Raw genomic sequence first — 18851 nt, forward strand, 5'->3', positions numbered from 1 at the left:
TGGGAGACTGTTTGGAGATGTGTTTGGAGATGTAGGTAGAAGTTAGACCATGTAGCTTTTGTCCACCTTCAAATATTTCTTGAATGTCAAACCTGAAGTCTAATTATGCATGAATTGGTTGTCTTCATCCTCCAACATAGTCTTAGGCTCCACTTTTTCCTAGCTGTGTTTCTTTTCTTTTCTTTTTTTAATATATTTTTATTGATTTCAGAGAAAAAGGTAGAGGGAGAGAGAGATAGAAACATCAATGATGAGAGAGAATCATTGATCGGCTACCTCTGGCACAATCCGGAATCGAGCCTGCAACCTGGGCATATGCCCTGACTGGAATCGAACCGTGTCCTCCTGATTTATAGGGCGATAATCAACCACTGAGCCACGTGGCTGGACCCGGCTGTGTTTCTAATGGGCCTGAAATCACATTCCTCTTCAGTTTTATTGTTGGAATTGCACCAGATCTGGAAGCATTAAGGGAATCTACTTATTTTCAGTGTTTGGTCTTCTGAGCAGGCCTTTGATAGGAGTGGTATCATCATGAATTCAGGGTGATGTGAAGGATGATTGCAGTTCATAGAGACCTCTCAGCAACACCCAGAATGGAACTCCTTTCATTTGCTGCTGGCCTTTATCTTCTTCTGAACCAGCGATCCAGAAAATGAAAGAAAAGCTCTATGTTCAGTGACCAATCCACTAACCGTGTACCAGCAGAAAGTTAGTGTCAAACCCAGTAAAAAGACCACAAGTGAATTATAGAAATTTTACGACATTTTTCCGAGATGACAGTTGAAATTTTTTATTAAATTTTTTTTTTTTTTTTAGTATGAGTGATGAAGGATGTAACTGCTGATGGGAAGAATCTAAAAGGCTTCAGGATAACAGTGAAGCAAACGACACATTCTTCTTCCAGCTGCTGTTGTTCACAACACTTTTGACAGTTAAAATACATCACACATTCTCTTGTCCTTTTAATGTAAACATTTACCATTTTAAGTGGACCAGAGAATCAAACCAAAATAGAAGGATGCAGACTGATATTTCAGAGGTGAAGCTAAGCACTAGACTAAATTAAATAGAAGTAATTTGCAATCTAACTCAAGGTTACATATTGTACATTACACTGTTTGTCCCTGGGAAAGATTAAACAGAGGGCTTTCATTGCTTGCTGTATTTTTACAACCTGTTACGAGAAGGGAATTTCATATAGCACAAGCAACAGTTTGAATTAGAATTAAGTTAGAAAGAATAGAAAATGTTTTAAGGTAAGGAAAAAATGGATAAAGTTTTAAGGTAAGGATAGCCTCCTGGTATTGAGTTTCTTCTATGCTTAAGCAATGTCTGAAGTCAAGAAAATAGCGCCATCTCTGGCTTTTGTTGTTGATCTCCCCAGAAAAAAACGGAACCTCTTTCTTTCTTTCTACATTGGCATCTCGCTCAAGCCTTTACCTCCAAGTTTTATAATTTCTTTCAAACTGTATTACTTCACCAGGACCCGTATTAGAATCTTGGGCTTACTCCTTAGCAGACTTGATTTATTTTTTAAATATAGATATGGAATTTTGCTTAAATTCCCAGCATTTAAAAATGTGTCATTCTACAAAATGTCACACCGTATACGAAATCCTGGTGCCCTTGAAGTTAGTTTTAGCCTGAAAGGAAAAATTACAAATGAATTTGTAATTTCAAGTTTGTTCAATTTCCTGTTTTGCTTAAGATTTTCCTGCACAACACACAACTTTATCAAACTCCTTTCCTGCTGACAATACTTCATTAGATTACTTTAGTTGAGTATTCAGGAGATTGTAATCTTATGAGTCATAAAATTCTTTTATTCCCCAAAGAATTTCCTGTGTCTGCCTGGAATTTCACGTCTTTGTAGTTTTAGCTGGATTCCATGAAGGCAGTTACTTTCTAAACGACTGAGTTCTTGGGTTTGTATGTAATACCTGTGGAGCCAGGGCACAGACTGACTCCTGTTTTTCAAGAAAATGGAAAAATTAATCCCTTTCACGAGCTTAGTCCTAGTAATTTTATTCAAAAATTTTCTTAAGCTTTTAAACCTCTTCCTCTCATGATAGAGATGTTTTCAGTTGCTGTTTATGCAGTTCCCAGCATTCATCTTTCTGTGCCCACTTATGCCTGTTTTTGTCTGCTTCTGTGAATACATCCCAGTGACTTAATGTTGGTGTGTTGCTTGCTTGTCCCATCAGGTTTTCGTCACTCACTGGTGTAAAGGAAAAGGAGGTAGAATTACAAATATATTGGACCATTTAGCAATTGATGAGAAATGCCTTTGGATAGCCCTTTTCCGAATCTTTTTAAAGCTCTTTTTGAAGGTGAAAGTCAGGTTATAGCGGAAAGCCAGAGCCCTTGTGTGTTTCTGTTTGAAAGGCCCAGGGAAGTGAAGATGATACTTTTGACAAATGAGTTTCAGAAATTCTTGGTGGTTATTGTTAATACACACTTTGCCTCTGTGAAGAGCTTCATGCATGTGCATGTCTTTGTGTATTGTAAAAGATAATGCCTAACAGTGTTCTGATCATAACTGGCAGGTGAACATGCCCAGAGGAAAATGAAGTCTGAATCTGGATATGCCATTTGGCAAGATTCCTCTAGCATGGGACAAATGAAAAATGTAAGGCTAACAGAACATCGGCACTAACAAATACATTACTCAGAGTTGATTACCAGGAAATCTTTTACTAGACTTAAGTATTTTTGGTGTCTTTAAGGACAAATCTAGAATTTTATCCAAAAAGCTACGTACTTATATAGCATTTGTTTCATGGCTACTTCTTTATTTTTTAGCACATGAATTTCAAAAATTTTAAATCAATAAAATAAGAGATCCTGTTTATAAATCATAAAAGAATATATGTAACAGACTAGTGTTTTACTTGGTTGATTAGTATATTATTTACTTTTAGAGTAGAAAAATATCAATGCAATAATTATTTGCTATTCACATATATACAGAAAGTATAAGTCCTTGGAATGTAGCACACATTATCATTGCATAATCTATAAGTATATGCTTTTATAACAAGCTGAAATGTTAGACCTATGAGGAAAGTACCAGATAATGGCACAGGACAATTTTGTGGTAAGGAAAGATGAATGGATTCCAAAATTAAAAAAAAATTTTTTAAGGTTGATGGTTCCACAGTGACATAAGAGAGCTGAAATGAGGGTTTTTATTTATGTTAGCACAAACTGACATTTAAAACAGCTAAGTCCCTTCTTCATCTTATTCTCCTCTACCTCTTCCGATCCTGATGTAGGTCAGTGAACTGACTCACCTTCTTAGCAGGTGAAGACAGGAACAAAGATGTCTATCATTGTAACCTCTCCCCAGCCTCTTACCCCATCCTCTTATGTGGTCCTTCTTTAGCAGTTGTTTTTCCTAACAGTTAGAGGCAGGTCTGTATCAGCCAGTAGTGATGTATTGGCTGGAGCCTGTTGGCTTAATTGCCGTGAATATGTGGTCACATGTTTGATTGCCAGTGTGAGTATTTTCATACAGTGGAAAAGGTCTTTGTCTAGACATATGTTGCTCACCTCACTCCTATATAAGTTTATATAAATTTGAGATAAGGGGATTTGTGAATAAGAGAGTGACGCATTAAAAATATATTCTGAGCCCATTAGGATGGTGATTATTAAACAAACAAACAGAAAATAGTAAGTGTTAGAGAGGATGTGGAGAAATTAGGACCCGTGTATATTACTGGTCATTATGTAAAATGGTGCAGCCAGTATAGAAAACTGTATGATGGTTCCAAAAAAATTAAACATAGCTATTACAAATCTAGACCATATTCTCAAAAGAACTGAAAGCAGGGAGTCAAACAGATATTTGTAAACCAGTGTTCATAGCATCATTATTCACAGTAACCAAAGGTGGAAACAACTCAAATTTCCATCTAAGGATGGATAAACAAAAGTGGCATCCTATATAATAAAAGCCCAATTTGCTAAGTGTCTGGTCGTCCAGTCGTCCGTTTAACCAATCAAAGCTTCTGTGGGAAGTTGATGCAGAGCTTCCATGCCCTCTGTGGGGGCACCACTCTGGGCAACTCCACATGTTCATCAACCAGAAGCTCTCTGAACCCATCCTTTTGAGTCTGTAGGGAGGCTGAACCCAGTTTCCTGTCCTCTCCCCTCCAGGAGGTCAGGAAGTTCTAATCTTCTAATCTCCTGGCAACCAGCCCCCATCCTCAGCCTAGGGGCTTTCTAAAACTCACCTCATCAACGTAAACTCCTGTGTTCAAATATGGGTCCCTTATAGCAAAACACTCGTAAAAATAAAAAGATACTGACATATTACTAGAATCTTATTTAGTCATTAATAATTATCTAGTACATCATTTTATGGTAATTGTGTAATTGTGTCCCAGAGAGAGGCCACGTAGGTTTGCATGCTTCCATTGGAGATCTCGTCAGAAACAGGGACAAAGACAAAATATATATTTCTTATCTAAATCATAATATATAAATATATATTATCTAATGTTATTTACCTTCACTTTTATTTAATAGTAGTTTTTTAAGTCCTATATAAGAATTTCTTCAAATCGTCATAACTAGGGATTAAAGAGGGGGAAAGTTAGACTTTGAGGTATCTTGACAAATTTCCCTTAAGGAAGGTTTCTAATATGGGAAATAAAATTAAAAAATAATTTTTACCTAGCCTTCTAGACCATGATTTTGGCTGTTATTTGATAATACATGCTTGAGACTTAAAAAATTTTTACACTAAAAGTAGGCCAAATATCCAAATAAAAGAAGGCTATATATTGCTGCAACTGTGCTAGAATGACCATGCCTTCCAAAATTTTATGCTATTCAAACTAGAAAAGATACAAGTAATTGCATGGGTGCCCATGACATACTACCAAGAGAAGGTAATCCATGGAGTGCTATACTCTGGTCTAGTGGCATAAGGAAAATAAATACTTAAGAGGTAATCGTTGTCAAAAATGCATGAAATACATACATTGATTTAATGTGATATCATTTTTACAATTTTTGGTAATACTTTATTCAGCCCCAATTTGGTTCACTTATTCAACAAATATTTATTTATTGCCTACTCAGTACTCAGGAGCCAAGTCTTGCACCTGTACCCGCATAATTTACAATTGTGTTAGTGGGTATGGCTTAAATATTACTGCACAATTGACAAAATGATATGTCAACCTCTAGGCCATGGAATATATTATGGATGCACTTGGGCCTTTATGGAATTTTACTTTTTTGTTGTTGTTATGTTGGTCCAGTGCCAAATTAAAATATGTGTGCAGTATCATACCACTTTAGCCTAATTCATGCATCTGAAGTTCAACTTTCTTCATGTGATGACATCTAATTTTTATATTTTATTTTTTTGTTAATCCTCACCTGAGGATATTTTTCCCATTGGTTTTTAGAGGGAATGGAAGGGAGGAAGGGAGGAAGGGCGGGAGAAACATGGTTGTGGGAGAGAAACATCGATTGGTTGCCTCCTGCATATTTCCTAGGTGCCCAACCAGGGTGGGGGATAGAACCTGCAACCCAGGTATGTGCCTTTGACTGGGAATTGAACTTCTGACTCTTTGGTGCATGGACTGATGCTCTAACCATTAAGCAACACTGGCCAGGGCAACATCTAATTTTTTAATGTATTAAGCTTTTCATTGGTCAAAATCAAAGCCATTGCAAAGACCACTTATACCCATGGGTCTTGCTTGATACAGGACTTTGGCTGACAATACATGGATTAGTTTAGTTTCGGCTTTCTTAGGTATTCAAAGAGCTGTTGATCTGAGAGATAGTAAGTGGGTTTCCTTTAGTGTGGTCCCTAGAATATTTGTAGGAGTTTGGAGTGCCAAAATCTTCAATAAATAATAGTGACCTAGAGATTCTAAAACTAATTCTATAGCATGGCCCTAGACAGTTTTCTCAGTGGTGAGAGTGTCAGCCCACAGACTGAAGGGTCACGGGTTCAATTCCAGTCAAGGGCATGTATTTCAGTTGCAGATGGCAGCAGGTCTCTCTGTCTCTCCCCTTCTCTTCCTCTCCCTCTCTTCCCCTCTCTCTAAACATCAGTGGAGCCCTAGCTGGTTTTGCTCAGTGGATAGAGCATCAGGTTCGATTCTGATCAAGGACACGTACCAAGTTTGCAGGCTCCTCCCCAGCCCAGGCCCTGGTCAGGGTGTGTGCAGGAGGCAACCAATAGATGTGTTACTCTCACATCGATGTTTTCCTCTTTCTTCTACTCTCCCTAAAAATCAATGGAAAAATATCCTCCAGTGAGGATTAAAAAGAAATAAATAAAAAATAAACATCAATGAAAAAAATGTCCTAGGGTGAGGATTAACCAAAAACAAACAAACAAACAAACAAAAAAAACACAAACAAAAAATAAAACACACACACCAAAAACCCCCAAAGCATAGATTATTATTATTATTATTTTTAAAATATTTTTATTTTAGAGAGGAAAGGAGAGGGAGAGAGAGAGAGAAATACCAATGATGAGAGGGAATCATTGCAAGGCTGTCTCCTGCACGCCCCCTACCAGGGTTCGAGCCTGCAATCCAGGCATATGCCCTGACTGGGAATCAAACCCTGACCTCCTGATTCATAGTTGACACTCAACTCCTGAGCCTCACTGGCTGGGCAAGCGTGGATTATTTTTAAATCTCAGATTTCCAGAGTAACAAGAATGCATATAGAAAATGCATTCAACCAAAATTTATTAAATGCCAGGCATCCTTCTAGGAACTTTGAATGCATCAGGAACTAAATAGTTATCTCTGACATAGAGCTTTCATTCTAGTTTGAGCAATACAGTCAAGAAACAAACAAACAAAAAACTATAAATAGTAAGTTATAGTATATTAATGTGATTAAATATATAAAAAGGAAGAGCAGAGTAATGGGAATTGTGTGTTAGCAAAATATTTTTCATACAGAGTTTTAAAGAGAATGAATAGTTGTCAGAGTATACCTTGGTTGGATATAGTTTGCTTCATGCCTTTTTGATGTAATTTATTTATAAATTTTAATATATTAGGAAATGTATAGTGCTTGACAAATTGCTTCAACTTTGCTGTGTGTGCTACAAAGTCAAAACACCTTTTGTCCTATAAACAACTCTAAGCAATTATCTTGTTCTAAAATATTTGTGTTTGATAGCTTTTCTGACAATCTACTCTTCTTCAGAAAATGGGTTGTCAGAAATTTAAGTCATAGTAGGTATAACTCAAGATGAAAAGTTTATGTAGATCAGTGAAGGATCATAGATTTATGAAAATAAGAAAATATTTTATTTCAGATTGCAGTACTTAAAAGTACATCCTATATAATAAAAGCCTAATATACTAAGTGTCCGGTTCACCAGTCGGCCATTCAACCAGTCAAAGCGTAATATGCTAATGATATGCTAAGACTGCTCAACTGCTTGCTATGATGTGCACAGACCACCAGGGGGCAGACGCTCCCACTGGTAGGTTAGCTTGCTGCTGGGGTCCGGCCAATCAAGACTGAGCGAGAAAGGCTGGACATGCCCTGGAGCCCTCTCGCAGTCCCTCCATGGCTGGCCAACCTCCTGTGTCCCACCCCGGCCCCGATCATGCACTGGTGGGGTCCCTTGGCCTGGCCTGCACCCTGTCGCAATCCAGGACCCCTTGGGGATGTTGGAGAGCCGGTTTCGGCCCGATCCCGCAGGCCAGGATGAGGGACCCTACTGGTGCACGAATTTGTGCACCGGGCCTCTAGTAATACAATAAAGATCTAAAGCCTACTCAGGAATTTAGAAAGATTTTAGTTAGAGAAAGATATCCAGAGAAAATTTAGATAAGTAAAAGAATCTCAAGACTTAACTCTCTCTTAGAAGAAGTAATCGTATATTTTTATCGACACATTATTCTGAAATTTTTGATAGGTACCCAACAGAAGAATATAAGTTATAGTGTGACAGTCCCTAATGAAGCTATGTAGTGAATAGACCTACTTCAGGACTGCAGTTGAATGGAACACTATTTCACTTTTAGTCTATATTTCTTTGAATTTCCCTGTCCTATATCCCTCCTGGTATTCTTAAGGTCAGTTAGCACAGTAAATAATCTTCACTCAGCAAGCAATCCAAATTACCATCTTTCCATCCGATGGAGCTAATAAATTCTAAGCAAACTCTAAACTCTTTGTGAAGCATCCCTAATGGCTACCTCACTGGACTGAAGAGCTTTTGGAAGCAAAATAAAATAATCATCTAAAGCTGAATGTTTTTGGATAAAGGTGACTAGGTCAACACTAAATTTAAAGACAGTTTGAGAGACATTTTTTAATGGCACTTAAAAATTATGGCTAAAGGTCAGGCTGTTACATGTGATGTTGCTCAGATCCTTTGATGCTAAAGGTCTACAACTGACTTATGTGTAAGATATATTTTTTAAAACATTAACTGTGATTTAAAGTAGCAAGAGACAGTGTTCAGGCCAGGGAAAATAAAGTCCCCTTCCCCAGTTTTTCAGTTGAAATGGTTTGAGTTCAGGAATTTTATTGAACCTGAAAAAAAATTATTAATAGCTGTCTCAACAAAGGGAAATAGGGAAGCTTGCCCCTGTCAATTCCTGCTTAGGAGTTTCTGAGATATTTTGAGATCGCAAGAAAACTGTGGGTGAAACCCATACCAATTAGAGATCTTGTGTGTTTGGAACCACTTAAAAATGCTGCTCAGGGCTCAAAGGAATTAGCAAAGCCTGCCACAGTATAGCTGCGTTATTAATCTCCACAGAGAATAGACACCAGATGTTCACACTGCCCAAAGGACCCCTCAGTGCTCTTGACAGTCTTTAGTCATTATGTCCTTTATATAGATTCAAATGTCTGAAATGCTTATGGGCGATAAGGCTATGTGGTTTCTCCATATGAAATTATTAATAATCAGTTTGAAGAAATGCACTATTTTAGAAAGGCAAGAAAATAACCATATTGACTTTGATACTTGTAAAAAATTGCCTGAAGTGAACTAGCAGAAATTATTAGCCCATTTTTTAAAAATTTCTTTGATTGGCCTAGTGATGGCATATCCAAACTAAAGTGATAATCTTTTAAACAAGTCTAATTTTGTTGTTAAATAATAAAATACAGTATTTTATTAATTTATTTATTCAACAAATACTTCCATGAGCTACAGGTTGAAGATATAGTGGTAAACAAAGCAATCATGGTCCCCTGGAGCTTAGTGAGAGAAACAGAGTGGCCGCAACCAAGGTACATGCCCTTGACCGGAATCGAACCTGGGACCCTTGAGTCTGCAGGCCGACACTCTATCCACTGAGCCAAACCGGTTTCGGCTCCATGGTCATTTAAAACATTACACTCAAGACTCACAGTTTGGTAGGCCAAAGGATATTACAGACAACAACAATAAACAGCTTAAAAATAAACTAAAGATAAAAAAGACTCCAGGGATGGAATTTTATTTTAATTATCTAGTCTTTCTTTTAACTATAGTTTCTGTTCAATATCCTAAGGAACATTTGAGTAACGCTTAAAATGTTAGCATGTCTGAATATTTTCACATCACTCATTTTATTGCAAAATTTCCTTTAGAAAAGTAATATACAGACTTTCACATCTGTATATTTAGCCAGGGCCTCACTTCTGAGCCCAAATATTCCTGTGCCTCTTAGATAGTTCCACACTAACCTGATTTAATTATTTTTTCTGAAAAAGAAATGTATGACTAGTGTGTTCCAGCTGGAAACCTAGTAGGAATTTGACGCTGTCCTTCTCCTTCACTCCCCACAGGTACCTCAGTCAGCAGCATCAAAGAATTCTGCTCTTAAACTCTCTATAATCTCTTCCCTCCTTTCCAGTCTCATTGCAAATGTCTTCATTTATAGCTTCACCAATTCTGTTTCCATATATGGTCTTCCCTCTGATATACCTGTTTTTATCCTTCCTCTTATCCCCTATCCTCCAGCTGCTCCAAAAGCCATCTTCCTAAAACAGAAGTCTGATCATGTTATTAGTCTGCTTAAAAGCCTTTGGGTGGCCCCAATCATCATGACATCTAAATGGCCACTGCCATTTAGAACTACTGGGTTGCTTTGAGAACAAGATGAAAAAGCAAGGTAGCTAGTAACCAAAATAAAATCAATGCTTGAATAGTACATTGCACATAAATGTTATTAGCATTTCTTATCTTCATGAATTTTTAGAGTCTGTAGATCTATGCTAATTCTTATATATATATTTTTTAACTCCCTGCTTTTTAAGATAAGTATTTAAGTACTGTTTTTATTTGAGGTACTGGCTAATAAAGCCGAAGGAAGCATGGGAGAATGTTTGCCAAAACCAATGATTTTTTTTTTTTGTCGTTATTACTGTTACACTATTTTTTTTGACTGGAATAGTTTGCCTCTTGAGACTATTGCTTGTTTGCAGTAATGAAATGATGTCATCAGCATTTAGGGGGATACTTGTCCTTATATTTGCAATGGCAGCAGTACAGAAATACAATAAATTCTCAAACTGTATCCAACAATCAAATATAGTGCTGAAAAGTAGTCCAAGACATTTTTTCCCACCGCACCAGTCAGGGAGTAGACTATCTGGACCTGCCTTGATTCTGACTCAGAGGCCATTGCGGATGTCGTATAATGTAAGTGTTAATCTCATACACTTAGCCCATAATCACTTCGTAAGCAGCGTCGAGTCTGCGCCAGTTAAAGTTGCTAAGCCTTACATTGATTTTGGTATTTTTATCAGTAAGGTAAAAAATAATATAATTGTGGTTAGCAGAAAAATTATGAAGCCTGAAATCTGTTGCCTCCTCCCATAAAATATTAGATCAAGAGAGTAAAATCTGCACTTTATTAAAAAGAAATCTCAGCTTCCTGTCCAAAGTGATAGACTGAACATACATGTTTGTTTCCTTTTCTCTCAAGAGACCCCTTTAAAGTGAGACCAAGAAAAACAAAAGAGGAGGAGGAGGAGAATGAAGAAGGGGTGGAGAAGAAGAAACACATTGCAAAGGGAACTGGATGAGGGCAGGGGGGTCTTAAGCAGTCAAGAAATTTTAACCAATTTTTCCAAGGGGAAAAAAGGGTGGAAATGTATTAATGGGTACAACAGATGAAAGAAATCTGTAGCCCAAAATACATACAACCGTTGTTGCAGAGACTCCCAGCAGGATTCTAACGAGGCTCAGAGAACAGATCCCTCAAGAGCAAAATGGGGACGGGCAGCAAGGTGTTTAAATGAAAGTCTAGCTCTAGCTGGTCTGGCTCAGTGGATAGAGCGTTGGCCTGCAGACCAAAGGGTCCTGGGTTTGATTCTGGTCAAGGGCATGTGCCTTGGTTGCAGGCTCCTCTCTGGCCTGGGCCCTGGTCCGGGCTTGTGCAAGAGGCAACTAATCCATGTGTTTCTCTCACATCTATGCTTCTCTCTGTCTTTCCCTCTCTCTTCTACTCTCCCTAAAAATCAATGGAAAAATATCCTCAGGTGAGGGTTAACAACAACAACAAAGTAAATAAATAAATAAATAATAAATGAAAGTCTAAAGAACGGCTAGACTAGTTTTACGTCTTCTTCACTTTATTTTTTTTAATTTATGTTTTCAATTTTCCAGATTTTTAAAAAATATCTGTTCAATCATGAATGCTTATTATACAGGGTGGGGCAAAAGTAGGTTTACGGTTGTATGTGAAACAGTTTATTTTTGTGTTATTATTTATTAATTCTTGCATTATTTTCCATATGAACAATCAGAAACCTACTTTTGCCCCACCCTATATTCTGTATACTTTTACATATGCTTGAAATATTTGTAATTAAAAATCAAAAATTAAAATGTTGAATTACAGAAAAATTTTGGACAATTATATAATTAAGTCATGGTTCAAACAAAAGATAAAAAATATGATGTGCTTTTTAATATGCGATGCAGTGTGACAAAGGGAAATCTGTTTGACTTAGGCAGCCTGGGATTATGACAATTGGAAATATAATCCCAGGACTCTTTAGCTTTGCATATAGCCATAATGATATGAACGCTGTTCACTAGATTTTTTTATTCTTATCTTATTGATTACCAATGTCCCCTTTTCCCCTCTTTTGCTCCCCTCTACTCAGCCCCTGCCCATCCCCAGGCCTTCCTCCCCACACCCCACCCATTTACTAGTTCTCAGCTCCTTAGAATCAATCTGCGTAAAGGCATAGAAGACTTCATTATAGTTGGCACTGGGATGGGGATGGGAGGAGGAATACATGGAGGGAAGATCAGAGTGGAGTGGACAGTCAAATGACATGAAGATATAAGATAACCATACATTTATTTGTTCGTCAGATAGCTTTTTGCAACAACACCTCTTACGCTGTGGGCACTATTTTGTCATTGGCAATACAGCGGAGGAGAAAATAGACAGACACCCTGCTCTTATATTTTAGTTCAACAAGGTTTGAAAATAATTAAAAATAATATAACTATAAAAAATTGGAAGGGTAATGGGAGATTAGTCTACTAGTAAGTACAGAGTGTCCCTAAAAATGTATACACTCTTTGAATGATTATAAAGTCAATGTTTATTAACATACAGTTCATTTCCAAAGTTGAAAAGAATCTACAAAAATGAATATTATTTTTGTCAATGCCTTTTTTCAAACTGATGACCATTCTGGTCCAGGCACTGCTGATAGCGCAAAGCAATGGAATCACAAACATCAATTCGATTCATTTCATTTGGTATTTGTGCCCTTAATTTGTTGAAAACCATAAGCTTTGTCTTTTATGTGTCCTCATGAAATAAAGTCTAGTGGCACTTTAGGATAAATTTCTTTGTTCAAAGCTTAGTCTGGCTTCACCCATTATTTCAAATCGGTTAAACCAGAAAAATCAGCTGTTAAAGTGTGTGTACATTTTTGGGGGACACACTATATGAATTCTAAATCTTCATTGTTCAAAAGAGGGAATCAATTTATAATGTTAAAACAGTGTTGTCCAATCGTGGCAGTTTCTGTGTCTGTAGAAATGATAATGGAGACATTCTGTATCTGCATCTGTGTTGTGCAAGAGAGGAGCCACCACCTACATGTAACCATTGAGAACTGGGAATGTGGAGCAACTGAGGAACTGAAAATGTAATTTTATTTAATTTTAATTAATTTAAATTTAAATTGGAACATGTGGCTGGTAGCAACTGTATTGGACAGTACAGGTTTAAAATGAAGGAATGAAGAGAGAGCAGCATAAACATACTTTTAAAGAATTCAATAAAAAAACCCGTTAACATCATTGTCTGCAGGGGTAAGGAGAATTGGAAGGGAAGAATTCACTGAGTCATTTGCAGTATATGATTTTCTATTGCATGTATTTGGTTGATTACTACTTAGACTTTTGTGTCTTTGAGGAGGAATAGAGAAACATCCTTTAAAAAATGAGATAAAAGTTATACTTGAAGTGTCAATTGAAGTGAATAATTAGTCAAGAATTGGGCTCTAAACTTCAAAAAAATTTTTTAGCAGGGTTTCTTCATAGAGAGTTTTATTATTTGGCTTGAGGTAGTTAATAAGGTGAATAGTGTGAGATTAACACATTCTGGCTTCAGAGAAACTAAAAGCTACACATTTTGAAATATGGTCATGGAATTAGAGTGCTGTGAGAATTGGTATACACATAAAAATATAGATCTGCAAATCTCCAGCTAGTCTAATCAAAACCATACTGAAATGTATGCCCTCCTTATTAAACCATCACCCAGGCGCGAGTGGGGTTTACTGTGCTTAAGCTCATTTTGCATTTGAAGATAACAAAATATTTGTAATCACATTTCAATTCAATGAATTATTTGGTCTTGGGTCCTTTCTGCTGTGTTCAACTGATGGTTCATGTAACCAACTTACTGAGTTTTCTAGTTTTTATTTGGGGGTTTGGATAGCAATCCTTGTGAAATCAAGGTAGGAGAACCAGGGCCACATTTTCTAGACATGGTACAGATGGAATTGGCTTCAACTTGTTTATAATCTGTTGCTGGTTTTAACAACTTCAAAGATTTTTGAAAGGAAATAGGAAAAAGTTGGGCTAGAGAGTTGACGAAGTTTTTCTTAGGAGACAATTGGAGTGAAACATTTAAAAATTGTCTGCCTTAGCCAGTTTGGCTCAGTGGATAGAGTGTTGGCCTGCAGACTGAAGGGTCCTGGGTTCAATTCTGGTCAAGGGCACATGCCCAGGTTGTGGGCTCGGTCCCCAGTGGGGGGCATGCAGGAGACAGCCAATCAGTGATTCTCTCTCCCTCTCACTTCCTCTCTGACATCAATAAGAATATATTTTTTAAAATTGTCAATAGAACACTGCTTGTGGAAAGCTGTGCCATTATTCAACTCTGGGTTCAAGTAGACTCAGCACAGCTGTAATTACGCCACATTATGAGTGAGAGGGGATACTGTTTTCTACTGCAATTAAAAAAAATCATCCTAGTGTAGATGGTAGCAAGCACCTGGAATCTAGTGTTATAACTAACTGGATCACTTGCTCATACATTTGAGATGCAAATGCATATAGTCTGGATTTGTTTCACATCATACCAGCAGTATTGTTATGTCTGCATATTGATTTGGCCTGATGGTTGGATAAAATTTCAGCAGAAGTGCCATATTCCAGCGTGTCTGCTTTAGTTGGAGTACTTGTATTTATTTGTATCCAGAGATGAGAATTCTTCGAGGGGAGAAGCTATTTGTTGAATATAAGATATTCTTGATAATAATAGGTTGATATCTTTAAAAGTACAGTTTATATTGAAATATTCCCAAATCCAATCTCATCTAGTAGAAACAAAGGGATGTGTTGGGGGTGGGATGAGCCAACTGTTTATACAGGTTTTCAATCGGCTTTTCTTTTAAAAAAGTGCATGGAATGCATCCAAAACTAATAATGTTTTGTTAGATGAGAAGACCAAAAGGGAAATCCTAAAGAAAGGAGGATGGATGATCTTTCTTTAATGTCAGAACTGACATAAACACCGCCCCCCTTTGCTCAAGATAGTTTTCTCAACAAGACCCAGATTGCTTCAGTCTTTGCCTATCACCCTTTGAAGCACTTTCCTTATTAGTAGGAGTGGGGGCAGGGTTTCCTTTGAGGATTTTTACAGCAGTGAAGAGTTCCTCCTCTAAATATTTTCACATGATGAGGGAATTCCGCTTTCAAAGTGCTGTCATCACGTGGCTTCTCCTCCATGAGACACTTTATTCCTGCATGAAGGGCCTTCTTAGTTTGATTGTCAGTAAGGACTTACCTTTCTGATGGATTCCCTTTCTATAGAGCTGCGCTTTCTTGAGAGCTAGCAGAAGAGCTCAGCATTCTCTTGCATTAACCTCATTGGTGAAGTTGACCAGGATTCTCTTTTGAAATGTGTTCGTTTCATCACGTGGGGTTATAGTTCTCAGCATGGTTTCCCTTGTCAGTCTCCACTAATTAAGATTGGGGTGACAGGTTCAATATTCCATCTTGAAAACTACATTTCTAATATGGTGAAAAGGGACACTCTGAATTTGAAGGAGTTTCGAAATGTCCTATATTTTTAAGAGACTCTTCCGATGTTTAAATAACACAATGGTAAACAACAAATCAAGTGTCAACAGTTTTCCTGGAAACATTGAATTCTTTTGAGAACCTCTATTCTGTTCTTGAATATAGTCTTCTGGAAAGTTCTATAAATACTTAATTCATGGTTACAAAATGTGCTAGTATAGCTGTATGGTTTAATAGCTCATTGGAAAGCAGTTTACTTCCCTCCCCAAAATCTTTAGTCAGCAGTGATTCACAGTTGTTAGGAAAGAATTAGTATTAAGAAACCCCAAATAGAATGGGCAGTTTTCTCAACAGAATAAGTCTTTGTGGTGGTTCTAGATAAATGAATTGAAGCTTATCTAGGTCCCAAGCTCGATTGCATCATTTACATCATTACTCTTGGACTTGCCCTTTGAACAGTTTGGTCATTAGAAGGTGAGAAAATCAGTTTTGTTTTGGGTGCATTCATTATCTGCATCTACCTTGAAACTCCTAAGTGTAACAGTGTAATTTACTAACTAATCCAGATACAACCTTAAACATATTTCTTAGAAACTGCCACCTCCTTCCTGCTAGAGTGTTCAGATTAATGAGCTCAGCCTTGAGCTGAGGAAGAAAGTGGAACCTAAGGAGAAAGCCCTACACTGAAGTCAGAATACCCATATTCTCCTTTTGGCTCTGGCACTACTGCTGTGTAACATTGGCAAGTAACTTATCCTTCTGTTCTCCTCCCCCCCCCGCCCCCCGCCCCAAATGCTGTAGGTGAGTGACCTAAATGATCTTCCTGTTTTTACCATTCTAAGTAAATACTAAGCCTATTTCACCTACATAGAGAGGCTTCATTATAATGACTGAGCCAAGTTGCATACTCCAGTGAGAAACTGGCATTGGTATTTCTTAATCTAGTTGGTCAATAAAGGAGTATGATTATATTTTCTCTCTCCTGTGAATCTCTGTGAGGTAGCATAATTATTCATCCCATTTTTTTGTTTTGTTTCAGGCTCATTGGAAATCAAGTTAATAAACATTTCAGCAGTTGGTGAGCCAGACTCTGCCTTCAGAGTGCTCACCACCGGGTCAGGAAGGAGGGCAGGCAAACACATCACAAATCCAGTGAGATGAGCAGAACAAGACGAGTTATATAAGATGCAGGGTAGCATGAGAGGGAAATATATATATATTTCTTTGTACCTATTTTTAGTTCTAGAAATAGGAAAATGTATGTGTGTGTGTGTGTGGGGGTGGTGTAGAGGCAGCTTTATGGTAAACTAAAAACAAAACAAGCACTCCTAATTCTTTACCTGTTTCCTATTGAATCAGTTATGTCCCCTCATAATATTAGTTGTCATACACTGCAATCAAATGAATTATGACATGGGAGGTTACAAAATACAGAATGTTCTCTTTCTTTTCATAAATAATTTTTTTTAGTGTCCTCAGACATCACCATTAAACTCCTCTTTACTAGCTATTTGCACTTCTGTCACTGAACAGAGAACACCTAAATGTGTCAAGTAATCATTATAAACCAAATACTGTCACCTAGAATATGTTCAGATTCTCCTTAGAATTTAGACAATAGGGAAAATTGAGTTTTCTAGAGGATGCTGGTGTGTCTTAGCATAATTAATTTTTTGGGAAAGTTATAACTAGAAGGGTAGGGTTTTCCTGGTGATTTTCAGCAATCTTGAACTCAAGTCAAGGAACTGGAAAGTGTTCACAGTCTCGGGGTTGAATCTAGCGCTGACTATGAAAGCTATATTGTTGTATTGTGGGGGATGGGGAGCTTGGGAGGGAGTTTCTTATAACATTTTGGCCTGAGCTAATTTGTTTTGTTTGAAACTGGAAATAGTATTGTTGAAGTTTGCATTCTGTTTTCTTTCAATAGGTTTTTAAAAGGTTTCCTCCTTTCTGCAGGAATAAATTTGGCTTCTGAAAAAGAAAAAAAAAATTGCACCAGCAATTCAGCAACATTGCACCTCTTTCATCATTTTGGGGATGCAGGCTTCAGCTCAGTAACTCCCGACATATTTTCTGGAAACATGTAAAAACATGCCCATAAGTACTGAACATAAAACCTGACTTTACACTCATAAACATTTGTATATTCTTATGGTCCATAAGTACTGAACATAAAACCTGACTTTACACTCATAAACATTTGTACAATCTTATGGTCCATTTACCATTGAGTTTCTTAAAGCTGTGTGCATATTTTAAAAGTCATTAGAATAAATGAAAATTGGAACAAGATGCTATTCTAGAGAAGGTGCTACACAGAAATGCTGAAGAACACTGTTCTATGACTTTCTCCTATGAAATGAGCAATGAACAAGCCTCCTGCCCCCAAAATAGATAGAAGCAGAGCTTCCCAGGTATCCCCACCCCCGAAAATTAAGTATTTCTTTTTTTGTATTTTAACCATCCAAACTAAGTGATGAAAAAGCATATTTCCTAAGGAAGTGTGGATAGTTGAAAAGTCAACATCCAGACCCATTGGATTGTATGTTGGAAAATGGCACATTGTTAGGGTCATAGTGCTTCAGGGCCGTGCCCAGTGACCCTGAACGTAAAAGAGAGAAGAGAAAGTGGTGAGAGAGAGCTTTATAAATCCAGGGATGCTCTAGAAAACTACTAGATGGTCTAAGAATGTCTCATGAAACAGAAAATCCCAATGCAACTGTAATCTGAGTGTGAGGAAAAGGTTATTCTTAAAAAAGAGTTGCACTCCTGCAAAATATATTAGCCGTTAACTATTAACTTTTTTTTTCAAGTTGAAAAAGGTAAGCATGATCTTGCATTCTAACGCAAGGCTTTGTTTCTCTCCTCTCTCCGGTTTGGGTCTTGTGCCGGCTCTGCCCCAGGTTGGCCTTCATTCCACGATGTGATCAGTTCTGACGCCATCACACTCACTGACGACTTTTCCTACGGGATGCACAGGGTGGAGACTAGCTGCTCTCAGGTCAGTTCCCTCCCTCCCCTGAAACCCAGTGCTCATTCTGCATTGCACACACTTCCAAGATTCCTGGTTTTGCTAAATACAGCAACAAAGCCAAGTGAATGACTGATCCAAAAAGGAGCAGGCGACCACAATGAAGTCTCTATGAATCCTTAGGGTACCTGTCTTCATGTGTTTAGCAAGTCTAATTACATGCCAGTCATTGGCTTCAACATGATTAGACAAAATCATTGGTAGGGAAAATCATTGTCAGTTGACTCAATAGAGGAGAGAATAGGCTATTCTTAGGACATATGAAGACTTCATTCCGTGGCCTTATGTCATCTGATGTTTAGGTCC

The 18851-nt window shown here is 37.5% G+C and overlaps 1 protein-coding gene across 1 annotated transcript in view; it reads left to right on the forward strand.

Moving 5' to 3' along the window:
• Window positions 1-18851, forward strand: part of MSRB3 (methionine sulfoxide reductase B3) — a 180580-nt gene that overhangs the window by 147914 nt on the left and 13815 nt on the right. The window contains 1 exon segment of the mRNA XM_079775189.1: window positions 18418-18515. Coding sequence (XP_079631315.1) covers window positions 18418-18515 — 98 coding nt within the window.

Source organism: Cnephaeus nilssonii (assembly GCF_951640355.1).
Source record: "Cnephaeus nilssonii genome assembly, chromosome: 6".
Lineage (NCBI taxonomy): Eukaryota > Metazoa > Chordata > Mammalia > Chiroptera > Vespertilionidae > Cnephaeus > Cnephaeus nilssonii.